The sequence below is a fragment of the Sus scrofa genome, chromosome 8, assembly GCF_054392235.1.
Source record: "Sus scrofa isolate SSC_HxYL_T2T_F1_AM1 chromosome 8, Sscrofa_HxYL_maternal_Yorkshire_Landrace_v2.0, whole genome shotgun sequence".
Lineage (NCBI taxonomy): Eukaryota > Metazoa > Chordata > Mammalia > Artiodactyla > Suidae > Sus > Sus scrofa.
In genome coordinates this window covers 2,462,355-2,490,298 of record NC_139390.1, presented here as the reverse complement: position 1 = coordinate 2,490,298, position 27,944 = coordinate 2,462,355, and the positions used below count along the sequence as shown (strand labels likewise).

Here is a 27,944-nt window from a genome sequence, read left to right as displayed (position 1 = left end):
TCGAATTGTACTCTTAAGATTTGTTCTTTTCTCTGCAGGGAAATTTATCTTCATTTTAAAGAAGGATGAGGGGCCGGTCCTGCCACGGTGTATATGGTTATACGTTCGAATTTTGTTCCATTCGAAGGCACTGCCTCGTCTGAATAAATAAATAATGAAGAAAAACTATTGAAAATTCCAATTATCTATGGATAATTGGATCTGTGGTGCCTTCCTTTTCTTTCTCGCCTGTATTTTCTGAATTTTCTATAACAAACGAACTAATAACGAAGAGGGTTTCCTGGCGAAATCAGAGGCGGTCCAGCCGGGAGACAGGGGGCAGATCGCGCTGGAAGATGCGGTTGCGGTGGCGGCGGGGCTTTGCCCTGGAAGGTCCGGCCTTCGGACCGCGGCCTCTCGCGCAAGCCGGCTCCTCCCCAGGAAGGAGGCCGAGAAGGGAGCGCAGAGCGAGGCTCCCGTCGGCCTCCCCTCCTCCTGGCCGCGCGCATCCTCGGCTCTGTGCTCAGGCCCCGCTCGATTCCCAAGCGACCGCCGACCAGAAGCCAATCCCTGGTCCGCCGGGGCGCCCTGGACGGCTCCCGCCAGGGCGCAGGGTTTCCCAGCTTCTGGGTCGTTCCGCAGTTCTGCCCACGTCTGAGTCATGAAGGTCGAAATTCTGACTTTCGCAGGCCTCCGGGTGGGCGCTCCCCTTTAGGCGCCAGGGAGCCCACGGTCCCCGGGGGTCCCAAACCGCCGCGGCCCGTCCCCGGAGAGCCCCCTGCCCCCTGCCCGCCGGGAGCGCGCTCTTCCAGCGGCGTCTAGGCGCGCGGGGCAGGGGCCCCGAGCGGCTGCAAGAGCCGCGTCTCTACGGGCCAAGTCCTGAAAGCGCGGAAGGGCCGGCGGCCTGGAGAGGCGGAGGCAGAGGAGGGGTGAGGACGAGGGGCGGCTTTTAACGAAAAAGTTGAATCATCAGCTAAACCATTAGGGCTAATGCGATGTGCACAAGATGCGGGATCAATGCCGGGCCTCGGGGGTCGGCAGGGCCGACCGCCCCTTGACGAAGCGAGGCTCAACTCCCGCCCATTTAGGGAAATGGATTTTCGCGATTTAAGAAAACTCAGACCAAAGTGAGCGAGGCCCGGATGTGCTGACGCTGCGGTTCTGCGGAGCCGGAGCCCCGAGAGCGGCTCCGGGAAGGGGGCGCGGCGCTGGGCGGGAGGCCGAGGCTGAGCCGTGGAGTCACGGGCTGGGGGGAAACAGAGCGGGGTGCGCTGTGCCCTTGGGCCGAAACCCCCGGGCTGTGCCACTGAGGCTGCGTTCCTCGGTCAGGGTTGGTGGGACCCGGACAAGCCCTGGACCCCCGTCCCGGCACCGCCTAGAGCCCATGCGCCTGGAGGAACCGAGGCCTGTGCAAGACAGAGAGGCTCGTTCCCGGCCTTGGGCAGGCCGCCGGCTCCACCACCGCTGCAAGGCTGGGGTGGCTCGGCAGGGGGACGCACCCTGAGCCCCACCCTTTCCCGCCACGGGGTCAGGTCTCCCTCCCAGCAGCTGGGAGAGGTGGGCGGTCACACACTCTCTTCTTCTCACACACGCATGCACACATGCACACACACACACCCCCAATCCTCTGGTCGTATTCAAGACGGTGAGCCCAAGGCCTGCAGGACTGGCTGGGGTCCTGGGGTCCAGCCCCCCTCCTCCAGCCCTTGGAAAGAACCTGTCTTCTGGTGGAGGGACCCTTGGAAGGTCTCTGAGGAACTGGTGCGGGATCGGAGAGGTGGGCTTCCTCTCACACCCATGCCCTTTGGGGCCTCCCAGTACTCTCCTCTCTTCCACATGCAGGGGGCGCTGCCCCTCTGGTTCTGGAGGCCCCTGGCACAGAGTGGGGCCTGCCCCTGGAGCTGTGCTCAGCCTTGCTTGGTTCAGGAGCAGAAGGAAGAGGAGGGGAGTGTGGCTTTGGGCTTCCAGGTAGCCTGTCTCTGCCTTCTTTGGGGCCACATTGAGTTTATCTGTGAAATGGGCACGGGAGGTAAGATTGAGGCTAGCAAGGGTCCCTTTCAGGAAGCTAGAGGTTTTCAAGGGAGGTGGCTCAGAGGCTGTCAACAGGCACCCCCAAACACACACAGACACACACACACACACAGGAATTGAATATTTTTAAAGGGCCCCTGCCTGTGTAAACAGTTTGAATCATCACAAATCAATGAGTCTGTTGTTCCAATCTCCACGCCCGTCAGGAGCCCCCTCCATGTGGGTCTCCTCTGACTTGGGGCTCTTGTCTCAGAGCCCACTAAGGTCCTGTGGATCCCCGCCATTCTAGAGGGCCTTAGAAAGTTCCAAGGAGGGCACTCCACAGTGTGCAGCCTTCTGAGCGACAGCCCAGGGTACAGGGGCACCCGACCCTCCCACACACACACATGTAGGAGACTCCAGAAGGGAAGGAAAGTCTAGTGGGACAGGGGAGAGGAGGCTTGGGGACTGGCATCGGGAAGGAACTGGGGGCACCTCCCTCCTGAGCTGGTGAGCTGCCTTCAGCCACCCAGCACCAGCACCAGCACTCCACACCCAGCACTCCGCACCCAGGCTGGGCAATGGCTGCACAGGGCTGAGCCCTCCATGCTCACTGGCTTGTGTCGTTTCACCACTGGAAAGAGAGCTGGACACAGCCCCGCCTTTCCCGTCCTGCGCTCTGTGTCATCAGGGGTTGGGTGGGGCCTGAATCCTCATTCATAATCTGGGGACACCACTCCCCGCCAACCAGGTTTTTGTAGGGAATCCTAGTGAGACAATTCCCACAAAGGGCTTGATGGGCTCCCAGCTCAAAGCAACCCCGCTGTCACATGGATGGGGTGTGGCATCCATCTGGAGCGCCTGAAGGAAACCGCAGAGCAGGCCAACTCTGAGGCTCTGGCCCAGGGTCTGCGGCCACCTCTGGCTCTCAAATTTCTGAGGCCAGTGGTGTGGTTGGAAGAAAGAGGTGCAGTTGCCCATGACGGGAGTGCAGGACACAGGCATGTGGACACGCGGGGTCCCTGCTGGGGATGAGGGAAAGAATTCATGGCTCTGGGAGCGTGGGAGCTTGGGAGGGGCAGACAGCGGCGCTGATGGGGCTCGCGGGGTTAAGCCGGCAGCTGTGTCCTGCAGGGCTCTTGCGCATGCGCGCCCACCCTGCGGGGCCAGGACGAGTGGTCACCCTCAGGTGTCCTGGAGCCCCAGTGGGAGCATGAGTTTTGCGAATGGGGGTGAAGTAGACTTGTTTTTCTGTGTCCAAGACGCAGCCGTGACAAGTGACAGGCAGCGGGAAGAGGCGAGGTGAGAACCCAGGGCAGGGGCACAGAGGACTGGGTGCACAGTAGCCTCGAGCCCGCGATCTTGTCTTTAAGTGGCATGACCTTCACCACTGCTACCTACCCACTCCACAGATGGCCAAGATGAGCTCAGAAAGGGGCAATGACTTTCCCAAGCCACCCAGACGGCTGGTAAAGGCAGCACACGGTCGGGGAGCCTCAACTCTGCGCCCCATCTTTCTGGGAGGGAGAGCAGGAGGGGGGCCCGAACCGAGGCCCAAACGGCCGAGAGCGGGGCCAAGGTGCCCCCACCAAAGGCCGAGACTCGAGACTCGAGGACCAACAGTCGGTCTCCAGCTGCGCGCGCCCGGAGCCTCACTCCTCTCCAGCCTTTGGGTTCGAGACCGCCTCCTCCCGGAAGCCTGTGGGGACCCGGGCGGGCTCAGGCACCTCCCTTCTCCTCGACCCCGACCGCGGCCCCTTGGCTAGAGCGCGGCGTCTTAGGTGGTGGCGCGGGGACCGGACGGATGCGCCGCGCGGAGCCGGAGAGGGAGGGACGGGCGGGGAGGGGGGAGAGGGGAGCGGGAAGGGGCGAGGTGAGAACCCAGCGCTGGGCGCGAAGGCCGAGCCAGACTCCAAGACGCCGCGGAGACGCCAGGTGAGCCCGGCGGGGGGCGGGGAGGGGGCCGGGGCGCCGGCGGGCAGGGTGGGGGCGGGGCCGGAAGGACGGCGGGGCGGGGAGGGGGCGGGGCCCTCCGAGGGGCCGCGGGGTCAAGGGCGGCGCTGGCCTCGCGCTCCGACGCCCGGCGGCCTGGGCAGAGAAGGGGGCCGCTCGGCGTGGGCCGCCCGCCGGGTCTCGGGAGCCGCGGAGCTGGCGCCACGGCCAGTTTCGCTCCTTCAAGCTCCGGCAGCCCGGCAGGACGCTCAGGCCGGGAGAGCGGACAGCCTGGTTCGAGGGCCCCAGAAGGGCAGGGGCCGGATCCGGACAGGAGGCTGTGTCGCCTACTCCCCCCAGCCCGACCCAGGCGACGCGGGGCCTCGGCGGGTCGGGACCCGTGCGCCGCTGCGGCCCGGAGTGCGCTCTTCCGCAAAGAAATAAAACCTTTAAGGGGGGGCCCCCGGCCTCCCGGACTCCTAGGTGGATCGGTTCGAAGGGGGAGGAATCGTGTCCCGCAAAGGGGGGAATGGAGCCGGGGCAGGGGGCCGCTCAGGCGGAATCGTGAGCGCCGCCGGGGGGCAGAGCGCGGAGAAGAACCGAGGGGGGAGAGGGGGAGGCGGGGAGCGCCGGGAGCGGAAACTGCGAGGGCGAAGGCACCGCGCGGCCGGGCGGGTGGGGCCCCGAGCCCCGCCGAGGTCGTGCGCGTTGGCGACTTCCGCCAGGTCCCGGAGAGTCCCGCCCTTCGGGTTGGGGCGCCCGCATCTCCGGGGCCCCGGGCGTGCACCTGGCCAGCTCCCGCGTCGGCCGGGGCCCTCACATTCCTAGGGTTCGAGAGCTCATCCCCCTCTCCAGGGGACAGGGAGCACCCTTCGGACTGGCCCGCCTCTCGGGACGGAGCTCCGAGCACCTAAGCCTCTCAGCCACCTGCCCTGCGGCGTCTCCCGCTCAGCCTTAGCCGCCCCAGCCCACTTCAGCCCGAGTCTCGGCGCTGCGGACCCAGGGACGCCGAGAGCGTCGAGGAGGCCCCGAGACACCAACCGAAGACAGGAACCCAGGAGCAGAGGGGCGGCCGCCGGGCTCAGTCTCCCAGACCCGCAGCGGGGCTGGACCTGGGCGGCACAGGCAGCGGGAGATCGCGGCCGGCGTCGGTGCCTCGGGCGCCAGGGCAGGGAGGCGGCGCCAGCGATCCTGCAACGTTGAAGCGTCCTCCGCGGCTGGGCTGTCCGAGGCCTCCGGGAGGAGGTGATCGCGGGCGCCCGCGCTCCGGGTGGGGACTCGGAGCGCTCCCGGACCCGTGGGGAAGGGCTGGAGACAGCGACAGGACAGCTTCGTGGAGAAAGAGGGAGGTTTGGGACCGCAACACGCCTGAGATCGAATTAACGGATTTTAATGCGCACTTCGAAGGACGGGGTGGGGGCTGAGGAAGCAAGCAGGGCGTGGGGGGCCGAGGTTAGTGTGCCCTCGGAAGAAAATAAACTGGTAACGAAAACAGCCCCCAGCAGAGAATCAGCCGCTAGGGATATACACCTCTGATGCGTCTGGGTCGTCACTTCTTAAAGCATTTTTATTATGGAAGTTTTCCAATGTAAAACAAAGTAGAGGAAGCCTTAAAATGAACCCTCATGTGCCCGTCCCCTGCGACAATGACGACCTCCTAGCCACTCCAGTTTCATCTGTGCTTCTCCCTGTCATGTAATTAATTTGTTTGTTTATTTTGGTGCAATGTTTTCAAACAAAGGCAGACATCATTCCACGGGTAAGGATGTAAGTGCCTCTTTAAGCGATACCTTCGAGCAGTTAACAGGCCAGCTATAAATCACCTCAGCAAATCCACAGCCTGATGGAATACTTGACTTTGGCAGTTGACTTTGGATGGTGGAAGTGCAGACGAGTGATTTCTGTTTTGACTTTTCTGCATTTTCCAGATAGTCACCAATAAGCACCATTACTTTTATGTAATAAAACAAACAAACAGACTGAGGCCAACAGCTGCAGGAGCTGGCAAGGGCCAGGGCCAGGCAGCCAGCTCTTCGGTTTGCTCTCCACTCCGTGAAGCCAGACTTCCTCTCGGTTCTAGATTTTTCTCTTTATGCCTTTGTCCCAAGTGTCCAGTTTCAGAGCTTGGTGCTATCAGACCAGGGTGGCGCCCTTTCCGATCTACCCAGCAGGGAGGGTCCACCTCTCCTTTGCCCCAAGAGGGCAGCCGGGCTTTGTGATCAATCACTTGCGGGGTGAGCCACCTTGGGGACCTGGCTTAGATCACCAGATTCAGGCTCTGCTCCTGGCTAAGGGATGCGGGAGGCCGGGGACCCGCCTACAGGCAAGCAGCTAGGCGGAATCCCGAACTGGCTGCCGGAGGGACAGTGTGGCCAAAGGAAATGACCCGGACAATTCTGACTGGCGGGAAGGGAGTGCCAACACTTGCCTGAGTATGCAGGCCGTCGGGGAAGGTTCCAGGATGGGACCCCAGGTCTCCTGCATGGTGCAGGGCGGCTGAATGATTTCGTGGAGTCCCTGCTCCACAGTCTCTGCCCCTCGGAGCCCCGGTTTCCCTTTCTGAGATTTGCCAGATGAGGTCAGAAGGCCTTGAAGGATGCTGGGGAGACCCGCACAGACAGGAGGAGAGAGAAGCCAGCCCAGGCTCTCCTGCCTGCCTCCTGGTGCCCACCTGCTCAGCTCTCAGCCCCCATGGATCACCTTCTGGGCAGGCTCAGAGCCGAGGTTCTGGGAAACCTTCTCCCCATGAAGCCAGGCTTGGGGAGAGGAGGTTGGGGGCCACAGACAGCCCCTGACCTGCACCTGAGGAGGAGGGGGCAGCAGAGGCGAGGCCCAAGGTGGGGAGGAGTACAAGGCTCCCCGGGTGCAGAGGGGAGGAGAGCGGAGGAGTACCAACTAGGAGGAGGGCCATTCCAGGGTGACCCTCAGTCCCTCTCCAGGGCTTTGGATGAGGCAGGCAGGAGTGAGCCCCTGGGGCTGCTGAGGGCCAGTGGGACTGGCCTGTCCCTTTCAGCAGGTCTGGTTCTGCATCAGCCAAGCTGGGAAGCTTTACAGGTCAGCCGGGGCCCAAAGCCTGGTGGACCCGACTGGGCTGAGGGACCCTGCAGCCCAAAGCCCTGGGCAGCCCATGGCCGTGGCGGCTGGAATAGGGTCTCCCCTAAGGAGACGTTAGTGTTGGCGGGTTTGGGAGGGCGAGGGTGGAGACAGAGCGAAGCCATTCATCTTCTGCCAGGAGTGGAGCCAGTGTGCAGGAGGTGACTTTAATGGGCGATGATGGCGCTGGACTTGGAGCCAGGCTCAGATCAGCCCCAGTCTGGTCGGGCGCGCCCTCTAGGGCCTCGCCTTCTGCACCGCTCCCCTGCGGTCCGCGCCGCCCCTGGTGCGACACTCCAGGATAGTTATGGGGTAAAGCCAGGTTCCCTAAGCCCAGCTGGCCTAGCCAGGTTCGGATCACTCTCTGTGTTGCAGTGTTGGGCTTCTGGCTCCCGCCCCTCCCCTCGCGGGGGGACGGCCCCTCCTCCCGGCTTCTCTGCACTTGGAGGAGCTCAGAGCCCACAGGGTGGGGAAGCCGGTCTCCAGCCCAGCTTCTCACTGCTTCCATCCAAAGACGCAGCCCTTCTCCCTGAATCCGTCCGGTGTTTGCAGCCACATAGACTCTTCCTCCCTCTGATTCCTGTGGCAGGTCCAGGCGGTGTCGCCAGGCCCATGGAGCCCAGGATCTAGGTTCAGTCACCACAGCCCCTCACCCTCCATGTGCACCTGTGGCCCTGGCACAACCTGGAGCTCTGGTTGGTGCAGACCTGCCTGGGGACGTTGGCCCCACGCCGCACTGCCACACCCAGGACTGCCCCCACGTCAGCCACAAAGAGGCGAATAAAATGATTGCATACCAGTGATAACCCCTTTAACCTGGGTCTAAACGATCCCATTCGTGGACTACGGCAATTGCCAAGTGGCATCGCTGTGGAATGCCCAGCGAGCAGGCGCTGCACAGAGCACAGAGAGCCGGCGCTGCCTGGCTGCCCGCCTGGTGCGAGGAGGGAAAGAGGCAGAGAGCAGGTGGCCCCTGCGTGGGCCAGGGGCCCTGTGCTGGCCTGGAGGCCTCCTCGGTGCGGCCAGCTCTACCCAGGCATGCTGGGTGCATGAGGCCATCACAAAAGTGACAGAGGGCCAGGGTCCCCATGGAGCTTGAGCCAAGGGTACTGAGGCCTAGAAAGGGCCTGGTGGGGATGAGAGTGAGTCTGTGCCGCCGCTTGAGCACCCTTCTTGGTGCCCGGCTTCCCCCTGTGGCTGCTGGGCAGGAGCGAAGGCCTTGGGAAAGCGCTCCTGGCAAGCTTGATGTAGAGAAGCCCATCCTAAGTCCCCCTGGCAAAGTCTAGGGGAACCAGTAGGAAAACAGCAGTGTGGGCAGCTCTCCCCGCCCCCAGGGAGGGAGACCCAACCCTAGAAGGGCTGAAGGGGGTGAGGGCGTGAAGGCAGCAATGGGGTGGGGGCTGGTTTTGGAGGAGGTGCCCCTGCCCATCTGCCAGGGTACCCTCCCCGGTGGGTTATGCCCTGGGCACTGGGAGCCTGCAGGTGGGGAGGACCACCCAGGCCACGGACGCCCCCCACCCCAAGACCCTGTCTGAGCTTTCCAGGGCCTGGCCTCAGGGCACCAGGAATTATCCAGGCAAGGGATAATTCCAGGTCAGGGAGCTGGACGGAGGCGGAGACGGATGGAGGATGGACTGCCTGTCTAGGGAGAGACCCCCGTGGCGCCGTCTCCTGGGCTGTCTGGCACCACCGCGGAGCACCCCAAGGCCGCGGGAGGGTGGCCCAGGGTGTCTATTCCGAGGACGTGGAGCTGGGGGACGGAGACCAGTTTTCAAGGGGGCTCCATTCGGTCACATAGGTGGCAGTGGGTGGCCTCCCCGCATACCCAAAAAAGCATCTTTCCCGCGGGCAGGGGCCCCTGTCCTCACCCTGCAACAAGCAGGCCACACAGATCCAGCCATTGGACCAAGCTTTCGTTGCGAGCCCAGATGTCAGCTCGGGCCCTGACCTGGGGCTTCGCCCACGGGTCCGAAGCCCCCAGATCGAGAGACTGCAGATGGTCAGGAGATGAGACCCAGCCCTGAAAGCAGTGTCCCCACCAGGCCTCGCTGGCTGTCTGGCGCCAGTGTTTTGTTTCGGCCACCCCACCACCACCACCACCCCATTAGCCATGACACTCCCTTCCGATGCAGGAAGGGGCCCCTGTGCCAGGCAAGCAGCCGATGGGTTCTGCCTTCACGGGCTCGGGGCTTTTTGGTTTTCGAGAAGGCCCCAGGATGGATGCAGTTCCCTCTTCCACCCTAGGCCCTGCTCCTCCCTGATGCTGACGCCCCCTGGGTGCTTGCTGGCCGCCCTGTCTAGGGAGAGTGGAGAACCCCTCTCCCGCCCACCCTGCCACCTGCCCAGCTGCCCCTGGCAGGCAGGCAAAGGGCTCCACGAGGGGGGAACGGCGCCACCATAGCCTGTTACCAGACAGGGGGCCTGGCCCCCAGTGATCACAAAGCAGCAGAAACCGTCCAGAAAACGTCCCTTTTTATTCCATACGCAAATAAGTTGATTCGTTTAAAAAAAAAAAAAAAAAAGGTCTTCGCGGGGAACCAGAGGCTGCGGCCCAGGAGCAAAGCCCGGTCTGGCCCGTCTCCGGAGGGACAGTCTGACAGAGGCGCCAGCGGCAGAATCTTCGCCCCTTCCCCCACTCAGGGGCGCTCCCTCGGGCTCTCTCTCCGCCGCCCAAAGTCAAGGCCCTCCGACCGACCCCAGCGCTTGCTCCGGAGGCCAGCCGTCCTGCCCACGCACAGTCCCCAGCGGGGTCGTTCCGGTAGGAGAGTGGTCACCTCGGTGAAGCCGCTAGGACAGGGGCAGCCTGCGTGAGCGTGGACCGGGCCCGCCGGCGGCTCCCGAGCGGGGCTGGATTCGCACCCAGGTTGAGGCCCGTCCCCCGGGGGCTCCGGGCTGCACAGCCCACCGTCTCGGGGACAGTCTCTGCCCAGCGGGGATCCAGCCCTGCGCCTGTCCCGGGAGCCACGGTCCCCTGCGTCTCTGTTACATTCTGGACGATCTTCGGCCAGGGCTCCGGCCCGCCCGGCGCTCCCGGGGCGCAGCGGGGCCGCCCCCGGGGCCTCGCAGCCTTTCCGACGGCCCCCTTGCGCCGCCGCTGCCGCTGCCACGGCCCGTCGGCGCGTCCGCAGACGTCCCCAGCGGCCACGGGGAGTGGGCCCGGCGGGCCGAGGGCTCACACCAGGCCAGGCATCTGCGCCCGCAGGAAGGGCACGGAGGCGGCGGCCGGGAAGGCGGCCAGCGGGTAGGCGAGGGCCCCGGAGAAGCCGAGCAGCGGCGGGGGCGGCGCGGGCGCGGCGGGCGCCAGCGGGAAGGGCAGCGCGGCGGGGGCCCCGGCGGCGGCGGCGGCGGCGGCCGGGGGGCTTTCGTGGTAGAGCACCGGCACGCGGACCAGGCGCTGCGCGCCCGGCGGGGACAGGCTGGCCGCCTCCAGCTCGGCCGCCAGCTGCCGCTTCCACTTGTTGCGGCGGTTCTGGAACCAGATCTTGACCTGCGTCTCGGTGAGCTGCAGGGAGGCGGCCAGGCCGGCGCGCTCGGCGCTGCTCAGGTAGCGCTTCAGGTCGAAGGTGGACTCGAGCTGGAAGACCTGGCTGCGCGAGAAAACCGTGCGCGTCTTCTTCTTGCGGCCGCCGCCGCCGCCGCCGCGCGCCTCCCCGGCCGCCGCCGCCGCCGCCGGGGCCTCGGCCAGCTCCGCCGCCTCCTCCGCGCCGGCCGCCGGGCCCCGCGCCGCCAGCTCCGCCGCCTCCCGCTGCACCGCTCCCGGCCCGGAGCCCCGGGGCCAGGCGCCCTCGGCACGGCCCAGCTCCTCGCCCGTCTCCGGTGAGTCCCGGTCGCTGGCTGCAGGGGGGAGAGGAGGAACACGGGTTGGTGGGGGGGGGGGGACCATCCCCAGACCCGATCGCCGAGGCCAGCGGCTCCCCCACGTGAGGACACCCACAGCCGCAAGCGGGGAACCGGTCCCTAGGCAGGGCCGCGCATCCCAGCACGACCTAGGACAGCTCTCCCCCTGGCATGGAGAAAGGCACAGCGGAGGATGGCATCGCGAAGACCCGAGTGCGGCGCCAACCAGCGCGGCCGCAGCACACTCTTGCTCAGAACCCGTCCACCAGCGGCCAACAGAGGGAAGAGGGAAGGAGAGAAACAAAAATGCACACGGAAACCCAAAAAGAAGCCGGACTCCCGTCCCCCCTGGCTTTGCATCAAGACACACAGAAGCCTCCAGGCACACCCCATGGAGGAAAGAGGTCCTTCCGAGACGTGTACACGCTGGGAAACAACTCAGGGATGGGGCCTCGGCCCTGACACCCAGCCCCAGGCTAGGTCCCCCGGACGCAGAAATAAAGACTTGCCATAACCTCCCCCGCCCTCACTTGGGAGCAGAGGCAGAATTCCCGCTTGCACGGAAGTATTCACATTGGTGGGGGATAAACACAGGCAAACGACCCCCCCAGAACAAAACTCCAACCAGGTGACACGGGTCAACAACTCGGCCCCACTTCCTGTGCCCCTAACCCACCGCTCTGCCCAGAATCACACTCCGAGGCTCGGCTCCGCGGAAACACAGGCAGCCGCCCTCCACTCCGAACACATTAGGCCTGTGGTTGAGCCTGTCTGTGGGTTTGGGGGTGCAGAGGTCCACAGAGGGTCCCCAAGCTCATGCTCCAAGTACAGAGCTCCACCCAATCTCCCAGAGGTGAGGAGATTGCCCCCCCCCGCCCCCGGGCTGGCAAAGGATGATGCCTCCAGGTGAGAGGCCCAGATCGGTGCTGGTCCAGACCCCAGGCCCAGCTTGAAAGGGCAGCAGCCTGCCTTCCTGTGCAGGAGGCCAACGCCGGCCGGCTTCCCTTCTGCTCAGGTTGAGCCTCTGGTGCACAGGCGACAGGTTGGCAGTCCGGCTGTCCTGTGGAGCTGGGCCGGGCCAGCTCTGAGAGGCAGCGGCTGTGAGTGCCCCCCCCCCATGGGCAAATGCTGGTGGGCTCGTGTCTGTGGCTGATCCATACCCGGGCACCCAGGACGTGTGTGCGGATTCCCGTGTGTCCCTGCCCAGTCCTGGTGGCGTGAGCCCTCATGGTGTCCCAAGAGGGGTCAGGTTCCAGGCTGGCATGCGGGCAACGAGGCAGGGCAGGGGGAGCCCCCAGACTCACAGAGGCCTGGGAGTTGCCACAAGAAGCCAAGCCGGGCCTGCCAGCTCTGGGACCAAACAGGGACCCCAAACCCGCATTGTACGAAAATATGCAAGAGGCACTGCGTCTTTGGGGCTGTGCCCTCAGGCTGTGGCTAGAGGGGAACACACGTCCCCAGTGAGACCCTTTCCAGAAACACCCCCAGAAGGGCGCTGGATTCCATCAGTCCCTCTCAGGGAAACGCTGGGGCCTACCCAAGCTTCCCTGAACAGGGGAGGGCTGCCCGACCTCCCCGGTGTGGGCACTGAGATTGAGGCCCTTTGCAAGGGGCTCAGCCCTGCACCAGAGTGGTTATCCGAGCTGAGGAGAGTCGGGCCCACCCACCCCCTGGCACCCACCAACTTGCACTCAGAGCTGAAAGGATTTCAGAGCAGGAGCTGGGGAGAGTCCTCCGCTGGCCTCACAGTGTGTTTGGAGTTGGGGGGGCACAGCCAAGCCTGGGGGCTGAGGTTAGAATAGCTTCCTGGTCCCCTTTCAGAGAGCAGGTCCCCAGGGGAAGCAGCGACCCTGGGGAGGGGGAGTGGAACTCAGGGGCCAGAATGCGGGGCTAGAGGGGTGAGGGGGTTCTGGGGCTGGAAACCCCCACCCCCAGCCTCTGAGCCCAGCGAGGAACAAAGGCAAGGAGGGGGAGGGGCAGAGGGGAGGGACGCGGGGGGCTTCTCGCCTCTCGCCTGGCGCAGCCGCGGCCCAGGAGCCTGGGAGGCCCCAGAGGGAGACCCAGGCCCCTGTCCGGGCCTGTCTGGCCCTGGCAGAGGAAGTGGGACTTTGGGGACAGGGCCGCTGTGGAAGACCGCTGCTTTCCCCTCCAGCCCCCCACCACAGCGGCTCCCTCCGCTCCATGCCCCCTTCATTTCGCTGTGTCTGACTCGACTTCACCGTCAGCCCACTCTCTCGCCTTCCTTCATCCCGTCTCTCTCGTCTCCATCACTGGGGTTTCGTTTGGGGTTTTTTGTTGGTGTGTTTCTCCTCTCCCAGCATCTCCCTCTGGTTCCTCTCCATCCTTCTTGCCACTTTTCTGCCCCCCCCAATCCCCCTCCCACGACCTATCTTCCTCGGAAGTATTTCACACTCCTTTCTTGTCTTAGCTGCCGGTGTCCCCTGTCCCCGGGGTCCCCTTCAAGGGCCCTGAGAGCCTGGTGACAGGGGAAGCCCAGACCCTGTAAAACCTTCTCCCTGTGTGGGGACCCTGTCCTGAGGACCGGGCCCCCAAACCTGCTCAACCAACGGCTCCGCCGGGACCCTACACGACCCCGGGCCCGCTGCAGACGAGGAGGAGGGTGGCCTAGAAAGGGCGCCAACGAACCCAAAGTCCGCAAGCAAATGCGCGGGGAGGAAGCCGGGCCCCACCGCAGGGTCCACCCCTCCCCGCGCCCTCACTCACTGTCAGGACTGAGGCCGCCTCCGTAGCCTCCGTGTGACCGCGAGTACCAGCGCGTCGCGCCGCTGCAGCCCAGAGCGTAGGGCGGCCCGGGACCGGGGGGCGGCCGGGGGCCGAGGCCCAGCGCGCCGGGGCCCAGCAGCGCCCGGGCCCGCGCCTCCCCGCCCGGCCCTGCGCCGGCGCGCAGCTGTCTCCGCCGCTGCAGCCGCCGCCGCCGCGCCTGCTCGGCGTCCTCGTCCTCCGGGTCGTCGTCGTCCTCCTCCTCGTCCTCGCGGCCGCTGCTGCCCTGGGCTGTGCGCCCGCCGCCCTTGGCCTCGGCCGCCAGCAGGTTCTCGATGAGGAAGGAGGAGGCGCGGGCCGGCGTGGCGCGCCCCGGCTCCGTCAGCTCGTCTGGCATCGCGGCCGTGGGTCCGTCGGACTCTGCCGGGCGCCTCGGGGTTCCAGGCGCCTAGGGCGCGGCCGATCTCGGTCCCCGCTGGGCACAGTGGCGCGCGACTCCCCGGCGCACGCGCGGGCCGGCCCTGAAGCCGCTGCCCGGAGGCTGGCGTCGGGCCCCGCGGGGCAGGCAGCGGCCTCGGCGCGGGGCTGGACTGGGCCGGGAGCGGGTGCGCGCCGACAGCCGGCCAGGCAGCCGCCTCGCTCGCCTTTCACGTCGCCCCTCTGGTCGCCGCCCGGGCGGGCCCCACTGGGGGCGGGGAGGGCAGGGGAGGGGCCAGCAGGGGCGGGGCGGCGCGGGCCCGGCAGGCTGCCCGCTCCGCCCGAGGACGCCGCGCTGGCCCGGAGAGCGGCCCCTGTCCGGAGACGCCGCCCGGACCCGGACCCGGGCGCGCAGGCGGTCGCGCGGCCGAGAGCGGGCGGGCGGCCGGGGGCCCAGGCGGGGGTCGCGGCCAGTCCGGCCCCGCGTGATCCATTCCCGGGGCCGAGCCACCTGCGCCGGGGGTGCGGGGGTGGGGCCTCGGCCGGGGGGGCTGCCCATTGGCTGCGGGTCCCCGATGAGAAAGACACTGGCCAATCACCGGCCGGCAAGGGCCGTAATTGCCTCGCCGAGGAGAGAGTGCTGGACCCAGCGCGAGGAGCTATGTGTGTGTGAGCGCGCGCGCGCTCGAGTGTGGTATGTGCGTGTGTGCACGTGTGTGTGCGTGTGTGTGTGTGCATGCGTGCGTGTGTATGCTGAGGCATGAAGACCCCCGGGGCTCCAAGAAACCGCAAGGGGATGAGGCATTTCTTAAAGACTGCGGGTATCAAGGCTGCAAAATTATGGCATAATTTAATATTTACGCGTAATGAAATATGCCGCGAATGCCAAATGTAGTGCGACAGAAGCCTGTAGTTCCAGGTTCGGCCTCAAAGTGTAAGAAAAATGCTAGCCCCCACCCCCATCCCCATCCCTGTAGCCCTGCCAACGATGCACCCGATGTCACACCCGTTGGTTGTCACGCTGAGTGAGAGCAGGTCCCCAGGTCCCGCTCCCGAGAAGGTCCAGGCCTTAGTAGGGGGGCGAGAGTCCCTGCCTCTCGCCGCGGAGGTCTTGGGGGCAGGTCCGAGCAGTATACGGGGGGCGAGTCCCCTCGCACTTCAGCAGGGAGTGCGGTGACAAAAGTTCATACCGGCTCCCGCCGTCGCCCTCCGGTTGCGGCCATTCAGGAGTAACCTTCTGACCTACTTCCTTCGGAGCGGGCGAAGGCCGAGTCACCGGGTCGCGGCTCGGAAGCGCCAGGGCAGCCGGCTTCACCTGACGCGGGTTATCACCGAGAGACATACGCATCCAACCTCCCAGTGCCAGCAGGGAGCCCGGTGCAACCGAAAGCCACAGCCGCCTCGGTTTGATTTTGAGAACGACCACGGAGGAGGGAGCACCAGCCCCACTTTCCGGAGGGGAAAACAGAGGCAAGGAGAGGCAAGACAAACGGTAAGTGGCCTTGGCAGGCCTGGAATTCGATGGGCGAGAGCAGCGGTGGTTCCGCGGCTCTAGGAAGCGAGACGGGCTGGAGCTGAGGCCTAGCAGAGGGACCTTGCTGGCGGGCGGCTGAAGACAAAACATCGACGGTCCGCTCATCTTCTGGGGTGCCGCGGGGGCCAGTCAGCCCACCACCCCTTCCCCAGCCCGAGCGTTCCTACCCGCCGCTGTGGGAAAGGACCTCTGGTCTCCAGCAGCCTCCAGACCTCAGTGGGAGCTGGGCTTTCCTGCAGAGGCAGGGACCACGCTCCACCCAGCCCCTCGGGGCGCTTTCATCTCACACCAGGAGGGACAAAGGTGATGGACCACAGGCATTCACCGGGTCACTGAACTGCAACCTGGAGGCAGAGATGGGGGCTTTGCCCTCCACTGCATAGATGAGCAAGCTGAGCCCAAGCGGGGGCCTTAGGGAAGGGCTGCAGCCTCGAAGGACTGCTCCCTGGGGGCGCCCAAGGTCAGGGGGGCTCCAAAGGTAGGAGGGTGTGGGTCACAGGAAGAGACTGCCCCTTTTGTTTGGAAGAGAAGCACCAGCCTCGGGCTGATCGTGCCCTCTCCTCCCTCCCGGGCGCTGCTGGTAGGTGGAGAAACTGACCAGAGGGACCCCAGAAGACTAGGGCTGGGGAAGGGTGACTGAGGCAGGTTGCCCTGGGCCTGCCTGTGAGTGGCTCCTGAGCACGTTTCTGGAACCACAAGCCTGCGGTCACTCCCCACTCCCGTGGTTTCCGAGCAGAGTGCGGGAGGGGGCATCCTCAGAGTCTGGGTTTGAATCCTCTCTTCTCTGGGGCTGGGCTGTGTGGCCCTGGGTGGGTGCCTCACCTCTCTGATCCTCAGGGTCCTTTCCTGTAAACCTCGGGTAGTAAAAGTACCCCTCTCTGCGCCAGGCTGCTGGCGGGTGGAGGCTGGGCTCAGCCGGGGCTGGGGGGTGGGAGCTGGCGGCATTGGGTGCAGACCTGAGGAGCGGGCAGGGGACAGGCTGACCCCAGTAGAGGAGAAAAGGCCTTCCACCTCGGCGCTGGCCTTTGAGGGTGGAAGGCACGTCCCTTCCCCAGGCTCCCCTGTTGCCCCCTTGACTGCGGGGGTGGAGCACAAGCGGGTGGCCCGGGGACCGGTGGGTGGACAGACGATGGCTGCCGCTGAGGCACAGGGTCAGGAAGAGAAGCTGCCTCCTCTGTGCCCCGCGCAGCCTGCTTGGAGGTGATGGGAGGCCCAGGTCAGAGGCGGGAACATGGGCAGAGACTGCGCACGTTCAGACCCGCCTGCATCTCCAGCTCCCAGTCCCGCCTGCAGCAACCCCAGGAGAGTCTCCGGCAGAGGGATGTTCCCTGGAGACTGAGCTCCGGAAGCCAAGGGCCTCTGGTGCTCCCAGGGTCCAAGCCCAAGTTTCTGGTCACCTTTGGGCAAAAGGATTCACCAGGCAGAAAAGTGGAGCCTTAAAGTGAGCAGTGCTGGGTCTGTGTCCCCGACGCATCCTGCACCCCCCTCCCCTGCCACGGCTGCCCTTCCTCACTTCTCTGTCCCCTCGTGCCCCCAGTGCCTACCTCAGTGCTGGTGTCCGAAGGTGACCCGTGGAGGGGGGAGTGCGAGTCAGCGGAAATAACCCCAAGAGCATAGATCAGAAGCCGCCCCTGCAGCAGCCACCTGCCTGGCCGTCCCACACAGCGCGCTCTCCTCTCGGGTGTGAATTACAGAAGCCATAGGATGCCATACACCTCCTCCCCCTCCCGCTTTTTATCTTAACATATGAATTTGATGCTGATAAACATACCGATGGTTTCTAGCCACTGTGCACGAAGGCAGCGGTCACCACGGTCGAATCACACATCTCCCCCAAACTTAGGGCATAAAATGACCTTTTCTCCAGCATGTGCTGTGTGGTGTGTCGTGCGGTGTATGGCCAGGGATGTTGCTGTCCCCTGCATGGTCTCTGGGCCTCGGCCAGGGGAAGGGCAGGACGCATCTGCAGGCTGATGCTGTGTCAGCTGAGGGACCCTTGCCTGGGACTCCTCCACGTGGCACGGCCTGGGCTTCCTCACCACACGGGTTCCCAGAGCGAGTGAGTGGGGAGGCATGGGGAGAGGGCGTGGCGTGGAAGGTCCCTCGGGCATCCCGAGCCTTACTCTGCGATGCTCTGTTGAGTGCGTGAAGCAGTCCCAGCTGCCATGGGTGTCAGACTGTAGGATGAGAAGTCACCCAGGAAAAGACAAGTGTCAAAGGTTAGCTGACCCCCGATTAGGGGACTTCAGGTTGCTCGCAACTCCCCATGACCGCAGACCCCGAGGGGCTGAACAGACCTGCCCACCTTTCTTTGTGGGTGTGCGCCCAGAACGGCCTCCTGGGGGCGGGTCTAGACAGACTCCAGGACGCAAGCATTGCAGACCCTCCTGAACAGCTGTGTCCGTTTCCGTCTCCTCACATCTTCGCCAGCACCTGGTTTTATCAGACCTGCACCTGTGTGGCGCTGCGATGTGTGCCGAGAGGAAAGCAGCGTGGTTTTGGTAATGATTCTCTGGTTGCTAATAGGGTGAGGTTGCTGCTCTGCGCAGCCAGGGGCAGGGAGGTGAAAGGGGCAGGGGCAGCGGCTGGAGGGCGAGAACCAGGATGCAGTTCCATTGCAAAGGTCTGTGGCTGCAAGCTGAAGGATGGGCTTCTTAGTTTGCAAAGTAGTGGGGAGCCACTGAAGGATGCGGAGCTGGGGCAGTGACGGCACTAGGGCTGGGTTTGGGGAGGAGAATCCTGGTGGTCCTAGCAGGCACAGGGGGGCCGCCCATTGTTCTAGTGACAAGCAGCAAAGCTCAGGAGGGCAGCAGCCAAGAAACGGGTCCATGTCTCAGGCATCCACCTGGTGGCACACAGGCCTGGGCGGTGGGCGCGTGGGGTGGGGGCAAAGGGTTTCGGGACATTCTCACTGCCTTATCAAATGCTCAAGCCCAGCCTCTGAGTCCCCTGTGCTCACCGCCCTCTGGGGACCTCAGTGTCCTCAGTGGCGAACTGGGAATAACAGTCCCTGTCAGCACACAGGGCTGGTGGGGGGACGAGTGGAGATAATTTTGCAGGCACATCTTTGGCATATATTTAAAACGTTGGCTTTGAAAAAGACCAAACGTTTGAAAATAATTTCGGCTGCCTTTGGAGAATCTAGCCCCTTCTTGCGTGTGAAAGTCTCCCTTTAAAAGGAAGGGGAAAGGGGAGGGAACTTTTCAGGACAAGTCAAGTGGAGCCTTCCCAGAGTTCCACTCCCTGGGAGGGGGAGGGAGGGGGGGAAGAGGAAGGAGGGGGAGGAGGGGCAAGAAGGAAGGTGTGTGTGGTGGGGGGTGAGAGATGGATGGGGAGGGGGGAGGGGGAGGAGGGGGAGGGGAGGGGGAGAAGGGGCGGGGCGGAGGCGGGGAGAGGAGGGGCGGGGGAGTGGGAGGAGTAAGATGACATCGGCTTCCCTGGCGCAGGAGCCGGGAGCCAGAAGCCTGGGAGCCCGTGGTTCACAGGGACCCGGCTCAGAGCAGCCGCGCTCCCAAAGCACAGGTGACCTCTCCCCAGCCAGTGCCTCCGCCCCGCGGCCAGATGCTAGAAACCCCCTTCCGCATGGGTGGGTCCTGGAAAGGTCCCAGCCCAGAGCCCTGGGAGGCTGGGATGGATAAGATGACCAACGCCTGTCCCACGACAGAGCCGCCCCCAGGAGCAGGAAGCTGGGCCAGGGAGGCTGCACCCCCTCCAAGTCTCAGGGTTGCCAGGAGCACTTCCCCGGGCCAGAGCAGGTGGGTCTCTCGCTGTCAGCTGGCCCCCACCCCAGGCTTGCTCTCTGGGTCGTGTCCGTTCCCGCCCAGGACAGCTGCCCATGAGATCTCAGTGTCCCGTGCTCAGCAAACCTTGGCCCCTGCCAGGGGGCTTCATGGTGGATGGACCCTCCAACATTTTATTTTGAAAGAACTGGCAAAGAACACCCACATACCCACCATCTGCATTCTCCCAGGAGCGTGCTGCTTTCTTTGCTTCATTACATCTGCCCGTCTCTCCGCCCTCCCCACCACAGGAAAGCAGGAATTTGGGTCCCAGGTCCAAGGCTGCCGCTGCTGCTGAGAAGCAGTGAGACTCCCCATCCCCAGGCACCGCCCGCTCCTGCTCCTCCTAAGGCTTCCTGAGCTGGAGCCCAGAGACCTGCCCTGGGGACCGGCGATCTCAGGGCAAGTTTTTAAGATGATTCACTCACACACTCGATTTCTTGATTTCTTGCTGGGATGTCCACTCGTTGGCTCTGGGTTCACAGTCACACCTCGCTGGATGCTGCCATTTCCTGTCTTAGTAAAGATATTTGAGTTGCGGTTGCAGGGCTGGGGGCGTGGGGCCGTCTGGCTGTGCTACGGAGAGCACCTCGAGGTGGGGGCAGGTTTGGGTTTCCACAGGAGTTCTCCAAACCACCCGGGACCCTCAGGCAGTTCGGGCTGCCTTTGACCTTGATTGGAAGTGACTAGGGGTTGGAGAAATGGGGCTGGAACAAAGGGCTGGGGTGACCCCAGGGCAGGGAACCTCTTCTCAGGAGCTGGAGAGAAGTTTCTGGAAACCTCGTCTGGCCCTAGTGGGAACCCCTGCCAGTCTGGCCTGGCTCACCCCTCTAGGTTTTAGGATGGATGCCTGTGGCTTTGCAGGGCGTGTTTGTGGGGGCCCCCAGCTCAGGGTGCCGGCAGGAATGTTAGTTATCCCCCTCCAGGGGCAGGGCGCATGCGGGCTGGGCAAAGAAGCCCCCTCCTCACCCTCCCTCCGGAAGCAGCTGCATCCAGCCCCCAACAGGTTTAGCCAGCACTTCTGAACCCTGGATGGCAGCTCGGGCCAGGCGGGGCCTGGGCATAGCACGTGTGACCTCATCACACTCAGAATGCACCTCCCCGCCCCGCAAGGACTTGTGGGGAGTGATGAGCTGAGCACATCTGCAGCAGGACCAGTGCCTGCAAAACACAAACCTCCCTCCCTGTGAGCCAGAGGGGAGCGGGTTATATAAACAGCGACCCGGCTCTACACTGCCACGGGATGCAGCTGGGGACAGAGTGGGGTGCCCTCGACAGGCGACCTCTGGAGGATGGAGGAACGCCTGGGGGGAGCAAGCACACGAGGGTGCAGAAGGCACGTCAGAGGAGAGTGAGGGGCAGTGACACCCAGGCGCGTTTACACCTGTGATGCTGGTTCACGCACGTCCGGGTGTTTGCTTACACATCTGTGATGGCCTGAACTGTGCCTCAGAATGTGGCCTCACCTGGCAGCAGGGTCACTGCAGATGGACTGCGTTACCACGGCGAGGTCACACTGGGCTGGGTGGGCCCGATCTCACTGTGACTGGTGTCCTTCTAAAAGAACATCCGCAAAGGGCGGCACGCGGGGCGGGGCTGGCGCGTGACCCCACAAACCGGAGCGGACTGTCCATCCTGGGAGAGAGCCCAGGACACCCCCTCCCACCAGCGCCTCCAGGGCAGCTCGGCCCTGCCGACACCTCGGTCTTGGACGTCTGGCCTCGAGACCGAGAGACAGTTCGCTTCGCTGTTTCTGTCCCCAGCAGCCCCCCGGCCACAGTGCAGCATCTCTGGAGGACATGACACGGGGGCCTGGTGTGGGGTCCCTCCCCGGAGACCCCGGGCGCTGGAGACGGGACTGAGGGGACATCGTAGGTCCACACTGTCGCCACCGGCTGAGTTTTAGACCAGGTGCAAGCGTTACTTAATTTTAAAAGGAGGATGAAGCGAAAAGTCCTCCGGGGGAGGGAACTATAAGGGGGTGTGACAGAGAAGCCAGCTGACCTGGGGGACCCAAGGCCTCTGGGCCGTGCAGTGAGAGCAGGAGACATGGGGAGAAGCTCGGGGGTCCCTGCAGAGGGGGTGGGGGGGCGTCCTCCGGGCTCAGCTGTGCATGTGATGGAGGTGGGGCGGGGAGGGGCTGGCAGGTCAGGAGCCAGCTCAGAGGGCAAAGCCCCCCACGGACCCTCTGAAGTGGAGACAGACGGCAGGTCCACGTGGGCTGAGGGCCTCTCCAGACCGGTCCAAGGTCCCCAGGTGGCCGCCTTCCTTGCCCCGGGTGGCAGGGAGGCTGATCTCTGCCTCCGCTCTCGGCCCCGGCTCCTCATCTGCCGGAGGAATGAACGGTGCTCGGGCCAGCGAAGGAGACCTTCACAGCCCGAGCTGGCGACAGGCGGCCCCTGAGGGACCCCCGGCCCGGTGCGGTGGCCACGGCTCTGCTGGCCTCTCAGGGTGTCTGCCTTCACCCCAGCCTTTCATTCCGCAACAGAATAGCTTTTCTATGATGCAGATGTTACACGCTCAACGCAAAGACGCTGACAAATACATGAGGACAAAGGAGACACACGGGCCCCCCGGGAACCACCACCCTGAGCCCCCCCCATGAGATCCCAGAGCCCCACCCTGCTCTTTGAGCAGATGCGCCGCGGCCACAGAGCCCTCCCAGTTCTACACACACACACACTTATTTACATACACACGCCTGCTCAAGCACACACTGTTACCCACACGTCACACTCATACACAGGCCCCCCCACATACGAGTGCACACCCACCTACATGTCCCCACCGGCATATACTCGCCTCCCATACACCTCACACCCCACACACACCTATGCACACACCCACACACATACACATCCACAACACACACAGACCCACACAGCTGTTCATAAGCACCATTCACATCTACAGACGGAGGCAGCCCACACTCATAGCTGCACACACGCACACACTGCAACACACACAAACCTGCACACATGGCTGTACACATGCACACACACAAACCTGCACACACAGCTGTACACATGCACACACACACACTGCAACACACACAAACCTGCACACACAGCTGTACACACGCACACACACACACTGCAACACACACAAACCTGCACACACAGCTGTACACATGCACACACAGATCTGCACACACGGCTGTACACATGCACACACACAAACCTGCATGCACAGCTGTACACATACACACACACACTGCAATACACACAAACCTACACACACGGCTGCACACACGCACACACACATGCTACATCCCTCATACCCCCGACGCCCACACGCACACCTCTGCACACATACACCCTCACGGCACAGGTCCGTGCACACACGCAGCCCTGCGCTCCCTCACAGGTCTGCACACGTGGTCTCACCCCGGCCCCACGCAATCTCGGGCCCAGGGGCCTCCACACTCCTCCGTCAGGGACCCCTCGGCATCCCAGCGCTCTCATGCCGAGCCCCTGAAGCCCACGCCGCCAGCCTGATGTGCATCTGCGTCTCCTCCACACGCTTTAATCTCTACACACAAACGTACACAAACACAAGCGCACACGGAGACGTCCCGCGTGGGAAACCCCACCACGTTCCCTCCCGCCGACAGCTCCTGGGACCCTCTCAGTCCCCAGTTCAGCCGCCTCCCCTGGGCGTGGCCACACGTCCCCATCCCCTGCGGATGGCAGGCTCTGACCTGTCCTCCGGTTTCTGGCTGGCGCAGGTAACGCCCCATGTGTCTGCTTCCAAGGCACCGTGGAGCTGCTTCCTCAGGAGCCGGTCCTTGGGTTTCTCAGGGAGAGGTGCCTGTGCTATGGCTGTTGGTTGGATAGTGCGTGCGTGCGTGCATGCGTGTGTGTGCGTGCATGTGCACATGCACATGTGTGAGATACATTTTTCCAGATTGCTTTTCCAAAAGGATGGAGCCCTTCACGCGTGCACCAGCTTGGGTTGTGAGTGCCTTTCCTGGACCTTCTGCCAGACAGATGGGTGCAGAGTGGCTTTGACACTAAGTCAGGGGACTGCTGGTGAGGCTGCAGGGGTTGTCACCCCTCCTGTGGTGGCCCTGACTGGGCCCCAGGGTGGGTGGGGAGACAGCGCAGGGTGGGAAGGGAGTCCCCCCGTGGGCCAGCGGGTGGGCGCCCAAATCGGCCTTCCCTTCTCCCTCCTCCTTGGGCTCCACTGAAGGCAGAACCATTTGCCCCCCCCTGCTGCTCAAAGCTCAGTCAGTGAGACTGTCATCAGCTCCAGGACCAGGGAGGCACCTGCACCCGCCCCGCCCATACCAGGGAGAGGCAGCCAGCGCCTTGGCTGGTGGAGAGCCTCCCTGCCCCTGGACCTGGCCGTCCCAAACCAGGAAGCCTTTCTGCGGGTCCTGGTGGGAATGAATTACTTGCTGGATGGGGTGTGTGTGTGTGTGTGTGTGTGAATTCAAAGCAGAAAACTTCAGAGCTGCTCGGCCATGAAAGTTCAGCCTGGGGGAAATTCTACTGCCCAATGGGCCTGCACCCCGAGGCCCTGGCCCACCAGGCCTGCGGAAAACATCTGTCCTGGCATTTGCTGGGTATGTTTGATAACTGAAGTGCCAGCATGATTTTGAAGGGGAGTAGGCAGGGCGCAGCCCCCGTGCCTGTGTTTGTGACGGACCCTCCTGTGGGAGGCCCCTAGACCCCAGCTGGGGCCCTGACGCACCAGACGAGAGGCCCTTCTGCTGGGTCCCCGGGAGCTGCTGCCTGGGCCCTGAGCAGGTCCAGGACACTGAGTATTGTCTGTGGAACACCAAGGCCCAATCTGCGAGGACCAGGCCCCACGGCACAAAGAAGTCACCACCCACGGGGGTTAAAACAACAGCAATGGCTTCTCCCACAGTTCTGGAGCCAGGAGTCCTCGGTCAGTGTCACTGGAATGAGGTCGAGTGTCTGAGGGCTGGGCTCCCTCTGGAGGCTCTGGGGAGGGTCCCTCCTGCCCCGTCCAGCTCCTGGCCACCCCACCTTCCTGGGGCTCCTGGGCTCTGGCCTCCACCTCTGTGTCGGTGTCAAATCTTCCTCTGTCTCCAGCTTGTCGGCACACCTCTGATGGCTGTGGGCCACCGTTAGCCACCCTCTGCTCTGCGTCCTGATGTAGCCCCTTAGGGAGCAGGGCTTGCACTGGGGCCGGGGCCCTGACGTCATTCAGCAGCCCCTGGCCGGCGTGGCCACTGTGCTGACGATTCTTAGCCACTGGTGTGGTTCCATTTTGCACTCACCAGCCGGTCCTATGCCGCCGACAGGGTCATTTGGCCCCGGGGTGGGGGTGGGGGCGGGGGCAGGGAAGAGACACAATCAGCTGTCCTGTGTCGTAGCCATGGGACGCAGCTTGCGAGGTGGGGCCTGGTCCTCTGCACCGAGACGGCCAGTACTGGCACCAGCTTCACAGTCCCTCTTGAACGACAGTCCCCAAACGTGCCGCGTCCCAGGCATCCGGCACCACAGTCCTGGGACCCGGGAAGAACGTGCTAAAGCTAAACGTCTTCTTGGACCTGAATCTACAAACAAGCCAGATTTCGCTGGAACGCGCCTGCCTCTTTAGCTGCCAGCACCCGTGGGTGGACGCATTCATCTGAGGCTGATTCATTCCGAAGGCTTGAAAAAGCAAAGGGATGCGGGTCCTGGAGGAACAGTCCTGTCCCACGAGCGCCACCGTGAGGACGCTTCTGGAACTGACGGGAAGTAACACCTCTCCACCCTTCCTGGGCAGAGAGGTGCAAATGGGCATGTTGATCCTTGAAGCCCCCCTGCATCCCCACAGCCCACGTCGTTTCTGTGACAAACGTGAGACCCTGGAGGAATGTCTCCAGTGTGCTTCTGGCCCACCATGAGGCAGGACGGAAGCAAGGTTTAAGAGCGCCTCTTCCTCATTCTCCAAAAGAAATGTTTGTGGAACTGTCCACCAAGGCTGGTCAGCGGTGGTCCAGGAAGACCAGCCAGTGGGGGGGCAATGCCACTGTCTGTGCCATCCCGCGAATGTGCCCGCCCCACCCCCGGCCTGGTTATCTTCCGCCCATAGACGGCGGACTTAGGCTCAGAGACATGCAGACACTTCATTTATTCCCTCAATCATTTGTTCAGTGGCTACTGATGTGATGCAGTCGAGTATCCAGGCCCTGTTCTGGACGCAGGAGCGAGCCCAGGCCGAGCCCGACCCATCCTCGTCCAGGTGGGAACACAGGACGGACCTGGTCCACGTGTCACGCTGTAACTGCACCCGGAAGCAGGCTGCGAGGGACAAGCTCAGGGTGCAGGCGGGACCCAACCCCCACGCCTCCTCCAGGCCCATGCTTTGTGGTCCCGCAGAGCCAGGGAGGAGGAGGGTCCCCCGGTCCCCGGGATCTCAGGCGGACTTTAGCATCCATCAAGGATGGTCCGAGTTCAAGGGGCAGTGCCCAGCCCAGCCTCTCACATGGACATCTAGGCAGAATTAACTCATTCCCCTCACTCTCTGTATTTGGGATATTTCCCTGCCGCCCTCATGCTGGGGATAAACTGGGCCCCGACAGTCAGGGTCCACAGACAGAAGGGTGGCGGGGGCGGGAGCGGGAAGTGCTGAGCTGCACGCAGTCAAGAACACTCCTCCTAAAACAAGAAGCTGCAGAGGCTAGAGGGGTAAAACATTTTCCCATCAGGGCCTACCCCGCCAGGAGTTGTTAGCTGGGCCCCTGGAGCACCAGGCTCCTGAACTTCACTCTTTCCCCCTTGTATGGAAGGAGAGTATTACCTGACGCAATGACAACTGAGAGGGCGGGGGCTGGAGGAGGCTCAGATCAGCAAGCGTGGGAGCCACGGGAGTCACTGAGACTTTAGTCCAACACTGACCCTCCACAGGAGGGGAAACGGGTCGGGGAGGATGGGGGCATGACCTGCCAGTGCTGTGCAGCGCAGACCTCCTGTCGCTGCTGGGCAGCTCTACTCACACGGCAGTGGGCACCTGAGGATCCGCTCCCGCAGTGGATGCCCTGGCCGAATCCAACTGTAAAGTGTAATTCCAGGAGTTCCCGCTGCGGCTCAGCGGCGACGAACCTGACTAGCATCCGCGAGGATGAGGGTTCGATCCCTGGCCGTGCGCAGTGGGTTAAAGGATCTGGCGTGGTGTAGGCTAGCTGCTTTATCTCCGACTGGACTCCTAGCCTGGGAACTTCGCCCTAAAAAGGAAAAAACTCATAAAAAATTAAAAATAAATAAAATGTAATTCCCAAACCGAGAATGAGATCAGATCCCTGCCTCCTGGGCGGTTCCTTCCGGGCTGCGCGCTCGTGGGCGGGGCTTCCACATGGGGGCGGGGCTTCCTCGGGGATTGGCCCCTCCCCTGCTTCTTCATTTAATCCCTTAGGTCTGCTCCGACAGGTAGGCATCCTGAGGGCTGTGCTGAGCTGCCAGTGCGCGGCCGCCCCACACAGCATCCCAAGACAACTCAAGCCTGGAAGCAACGCAGGCCCCCGCCCTCGCCCGCATGAGGGCTCTGACCTTGATGGGAGAGGCCACGCCGTAAACCACCAAACCACTATCCACTGGGCCCCCACCCCTGCCCGGCCTGGCTTCTGGATACTCCGGTGGGTAAACTGCGGGCCCAAATGCCTCCGTAGGCCTCAGTTCTCTCAACGGAAAAATGCACATGATGACAGGGCCAAGCTGGCCGGGTTGTTATGACCGTGACAGCGCTGGGTGAACCCCCATGAGGAGCCAGGAGGAGGGCCGGCGCCCATCTCTCCTCCCCGGCAGCCACCCACGAGCAAGAAGGTCCCGGATCGCTGGCACTGGGACGGAACATCCCCGCGCCCCGCAGCAGCCCGCTGGGAACCCGCCGGACCACCCTGCCCAATTGCGACTTCAGTGTGACCCGGTGGACTGAAAAGTCTCTTCCTTGGGAGAGCGGGCCACCCCTGCCCCAAACTCAAAGGGCGAGAGAGCAGCAGAAAACCCAGGCCCTCGGTCAGGGGGACGCACCTGTCCTGGCTGCTCACAGTCCTGTCGGAGGACCCCAAAGTGTCCGGGCGGCTGTGTCTGGTGGGGCCACTGGCTTCCTGCTGCTTGGGGCCAGACACACGGGAACCGGAGTCCTTCCCACGCCTTCTCCTGGCCGGGCTGACACGAAATGATCCAAGCCCATGGTAAGGGACCAGGGACAGGGAACTTCGGCCACCCTGCCTGGGGCACCCGGGCCTCTGAGCCCAAGCACCCCTACCCCCATAGCACCTCCGGGAAGGCTGAGGTCAACCTCACAGCAGCAAGGCGTTTCCTGGGGGTGGGGGTGGGGGTCACTTAGCATTTCAAGGGAGTCGGCTCAGTGGGAATCAGAGAAAGGGGGAAATAAACCTGAAAGGCAAGCCCAGTGCCGGGCTGGGGACCCACAGCACCCCCTCACTGCCCTGGCCCCGAGGTCCCCGTTCTGGGCCACCCTCTGCCCCTCCCAGAGGGAGCAAGGAGCGTCTTACATCCCTCGGAGCCCTCCCCGTGCAGTTGGGGACCTGGGAGCCCTCTCCCTGCTTCTCAGATGCGCTTCCCTCCTAGTGCTTCCGGGCCGGAACTCCAGCAACTTGTCTCTATTCTGAGTCTGCAGCATGGAGCTCGTGCGGGACGTGAGGGGGGGGGGCAGCCCCGCCTGCA

The 27,944-nt window shown here is 63.7% G+C and overlaps 1 protein-coding gene across 1 annotated transcript; it reads right to left on the bottom strand.

The window, feature by feature from the left end:
- Nucleotides 1-10,065: 10,065 nt before the first annotated feature.
- Nucleotides 10,066-14,066, bottom strand: HMX1 (H6 family homeobox 1). The gene is made up of 2 exons (XM_021100947.2): nt 13,576-14,066; nt 10,066-10,848 (listed from the first exon to the last, which is right to left on the bottom strand). Exons 1-2 carry the CDS (start codon nt 13,967-13,969, stop codon nt 10,187-10,189), a joined length of 1,056 nt encoding a protein of 351 aa, XP_020956606.2. The 5' UTR covers nt 13,970-14,066; the 3' UTR covers nt 10,066-10,186.
- Nucleotides 14,067-27,944: the final 13,878 nt, after the last annotated feature.

Coding starts and splice junctions, on each gene's coding strand:
- HMX1 (XM_021100947.2), bottom strand. CDS start 13,969: ATGCCAGACGAGCTGACGGAGCCGGGGCGCGCCACGCCGGCCCGCGCC. Junction 10,849..13,575: donor AGGCGGCCTCAGTCCTGACA/GTGAGTGAGGGC, acceptor TCCCCCCTGCAG/CCAGCGACCGGGACTCACCG.